This window comes from Pinus tabuliformis, chromosome 9 (genome assembly GCF_031772625.1).
Source record: "Pinus tabuliformis cultivar Carrire ecotype Pingquan chromosome 9, CPIR1, whole genome shotgun sequence".
Classification (NCBI taxonomy): Eukaryota; Viridiplantae; Streptophyta; class Pinopsida; order Pinales; family Pinaceae; genus Pinus; species Pinus tabuliformis.
Window position 1 is genome coordinate 434,669,028 of NC_142307.1, and position 3,407 is coordinate 434,672,434.

A 3,407-nucleotide genomic window follows, 5' to 3' on the forward strand; every position below is an offset into this window, starting at 1 on the left:
GAGCTCGGCCTCTTTTGGATGCGCCTTGTCTCGTTTTCCAAATTTTGAACAGTAAATCAAAAAACACACCACACTCAGAAGCCACACTTTAACACCACACTGAGCAGCCATGTCTTAAACAGGAAATCTCACTGAGTTTATCAAGGGTCGAAACAGTGTTCACTTCCTCTTTTAGCTACACAAAAATTCTGCTAAACATCATGGGAAAGCCAATGATGGTTATAGATAGAGAATTGATGCGGTATTCAGTGTGTACATAAGACAATGAACAACAGCAGACCACAGGGAGTGCTTGTTTCGGTGTAGGCTGACAGCGCCATTCAAAAATTTTAACGCACAGGACAACGCTTCTTTTATGTCAAGACAATGCCTTTTTTTTTGTGAAACGTTTGCAGACAGTCAGGACAACATGGACAACATTGGATAGTGGGGCAGTATGGGCAGTATGGACAACGTTGGATAGTGGGGCAGGATGGGCAGTATGGACAGTGAGGCAACTACCATGTCAGGAGCAGCTAATTATATGGAGGAGTATCTCAGCTATATGGAGAGAAGACTGGGAGTTACAAGGGACATTAAAGCTAAAAAGGAGCTGCTCTGATACCATGTCAGGCTAGGTAGTAACTCCACAAAGAAAAAACTGATTCGTGTATTATTCCATCAGGTAGGTCCTTGTTATATACAACAGGGAATGATTGTTCAGTTCATTTCCCGATGACTGTTCACATTTCTAATTTAATTATTTACATAAATTCACCCAATCACGAGGATTAGGTGTCAACATTATACATCCCGCAAGCCAAATCCTTTGCCTAACTAAGTAAAAATTAAAATTGTTTGCTAAAATGAGACAAAGACATAGTAAATAGAAATCACGGTTTGCTTCATGACTGGAAGCATGGAGAAAAACCCAGATCTGTTGAACATGAACCAATTTTCCCTAAAATTGGTTGAAATGAGAAGGACAAGAGTTGGGTAGTTGAGAAAGCTTAATTTGGAGTAACTGATACGATAAAATCCATGTGGAAGTTTTTTCCATTAAAATCCATGTTCCCATTTCTCCTGGGAGTGATCGGAACATATCTAACGATCACGATGTCTACAGGAAATTTCACCCTGCTACAGGAAATCGGCGTTGCTGTAGAAAATCGTCCTTGTTGCAAGAAATTACGGATTTTCCAAGAAATAGATATTCTATAGGAAATTTGATTAGTTCTTCTGAGAGTCATAGATTAGTCAATTAGGTAGCTTTTAATATCAAATTTCTTAGGAATGAAGAAAAATGATACGTTTAAATGATATGCATACCTTAAGAGTCTGAGTCACCTTTCTTGGTCAAAATGTCGCAATAGTTATCAAAAGGATGGTAATTATATAGGAAAAAAGGGTATTAAAAAAAGGTAAAGCCTTAGGAATGCTATCAAAAAATGGCCAAAACCTAGGCCCAACATCTCCCCCACACCTAGCATCTTGCATGTCCCTATGCAAGAAAAGCGGATATATGTGTGTGTGTGTGTGTGTGTGTAAAAAGAAAAGCTCAATCACCTCGTTTTGTTGCAGCTACTATAGCCAAACGTTCCAACTGAGCTCTGATGGATTCAGCCTTCTTGACTATATCCCGATGTTCTTCATTATGCTTTTGCAGATGTTTGATTTGAGGCTGATTCTTCTTCACTATCCTGCTTTCCTTTTGGTAGTTGGTATTCCACTCTTCTAACTCTTTCTATAGGCATAGGATATTCTCCTTAAGGGTCGTGTTTTCCTTCTACAGGACTCTCTCGAACACTATAAGTTCAAATATGGCTTCCTCCAGCTCCTCGCGTCACAATCTTTTCTTTGAAGTTCTTTCTTCTTGTTGAGGGCAAGGAGGAAGATTCTTCTCCTATAATCTTGGATGGTAGTCAATGGTTTTCTCCCTGCTTCCATTTGACTATTGGGTCTCCTGGAATTTTGTTTCCCATTCCCCCTTGTCGATAAATTGTGTTGTCTTAATCTAAACTTGTTTCTCCTTTGGTTTATCGATCTTCTCTAATGTTCAGAGTGTGCCCTCTTTGTTTCTTGCTTTTGTAGCCAACTTAGTAGCTTGGCTTCTAGTAAAATGCCTAGTAGTGGTAGTAGTGGCATCCACTGATGATTTACTTCTCACAGTATCCTTAGTGACTATAACATCCTCTTCCTCTTCTAGTTGGATGAGTGTCCGAGGTTTCTTTTGTGGCGTAGGTTCTGGCTTAGCCTTGTCAAGATTTGGCGACTTGGACACTTCCTCTTGGTTGTTAGTCCATTACTTCTTCTTTTGTTTCAGACTCAGTCCTATATCTTTGGTCCTTGACAATGTATGTGCTTTCTCTCGCTGAGTAGGAGTCTGAATTTTCTTCCTTGGCCTATGGCTTTGACTACACCCACTCCATTGTCTCATTTGGGCAACTCTTCCTCATCCATGAAATGATGTCTGATAAGGAACTCTTCCCAAGTATTCCCCTATTCCTTCATACTTCTGCCATGATAATTTTAACTAGGTAGTGGTGGTAGAGGTTCTCCTTTAGGTTAGCTCCCTATTTTGGGTAGAGGTAGCCTTTTAAAGAAGGACATCCTCAAATAATGAGGTAAATTGAGAGGATTATCTCGGAAAGTGACCAAGGAGACGCATATGAAACAAAAAATCTAGGCCAAACCGTCCTTCACATGTTATATATTTTTGAAGTAATACAAAAGATGTCGAAACTTATGGTTAGGTAGCTATGCAGAATTCCTTTTCCCCAGTCGGGTTTGAATGATCCTCCTTTATGAAAGGTCACAGAAATCCTCATTAATCCACCTATTTTTAAACCAATTCTCTCCCTCTGGTGAGATACCATAGGCTCGGGCTATCAACATTTTGGTCAATTTAAATTTTATTTTACCAACCTGACTCCATTCCCCATTTATGTTTACGAAAAATGACTTAGTTACGTCATAATTATGCCCATTGAACTTTAGAAATAAGGCATCCACTCTGCTTTCTCCAGTTGCTTCTTGCTATGAGGGTATGCAACTAATAGCTCCAGCCCCTGTGGCTCAAACAGACAGTCGTCGTTAATCTTGCATATGTGTGTGTTTAGGAAGTGTATGGTTCGATTCAACTCTTTCAACAGCTTCTATAGGCTAGACAACGTGTTTTTAGGATATAATGGGGAGGGAGATAACTCGATTAGGTGAGTGAAAAAACACAAAATGAAGGTGGATCGAGGCAGCGCATAACATGATCATGATTTAAATCACGATCCGTTATTACAGGATTCTTGGGGAAATAAATGTTGTACATTCGAGGCGTATGAAGTGGAACCAAATGTCATCATGTGCAATGGCCGCCATTTCAATCAAGGGTGACTGTGACTCATAATAATGCACTTTTTTTAAATGCGTACCAT

At 39.7% G+C, this 3,407-nt stretch overlaps 1 protein-coding gene across 1 annotated transcript in view; it reads left to right on the forward strand.

Annotated features, from left to right (window-relative positions):
• The first annotated feature begins 200 nt into the window (after window positions 1–200).
• LOC149149028 (replication factor C subunit 3-like) overlaps window positions 201–3,407 on the forward strand; it is a 9,258-nt gene continuing 6,051 nt past the window's right edge. The window contains exons 1-3 of the mRNA XM_089442361.1: window positions 201–248; window positions 396–504; window positions 1,030–1,097. Of these exons, the coding sequence (XP_089298487.1) occupies window positions 201–248; window positions 396–504; window positions 1,030–1,097 (225 nt within the window). The remainder of the gene's footprint in view (window positions 249–395; window positions 505–1,029; window positions 1,098–3,407) is intronic.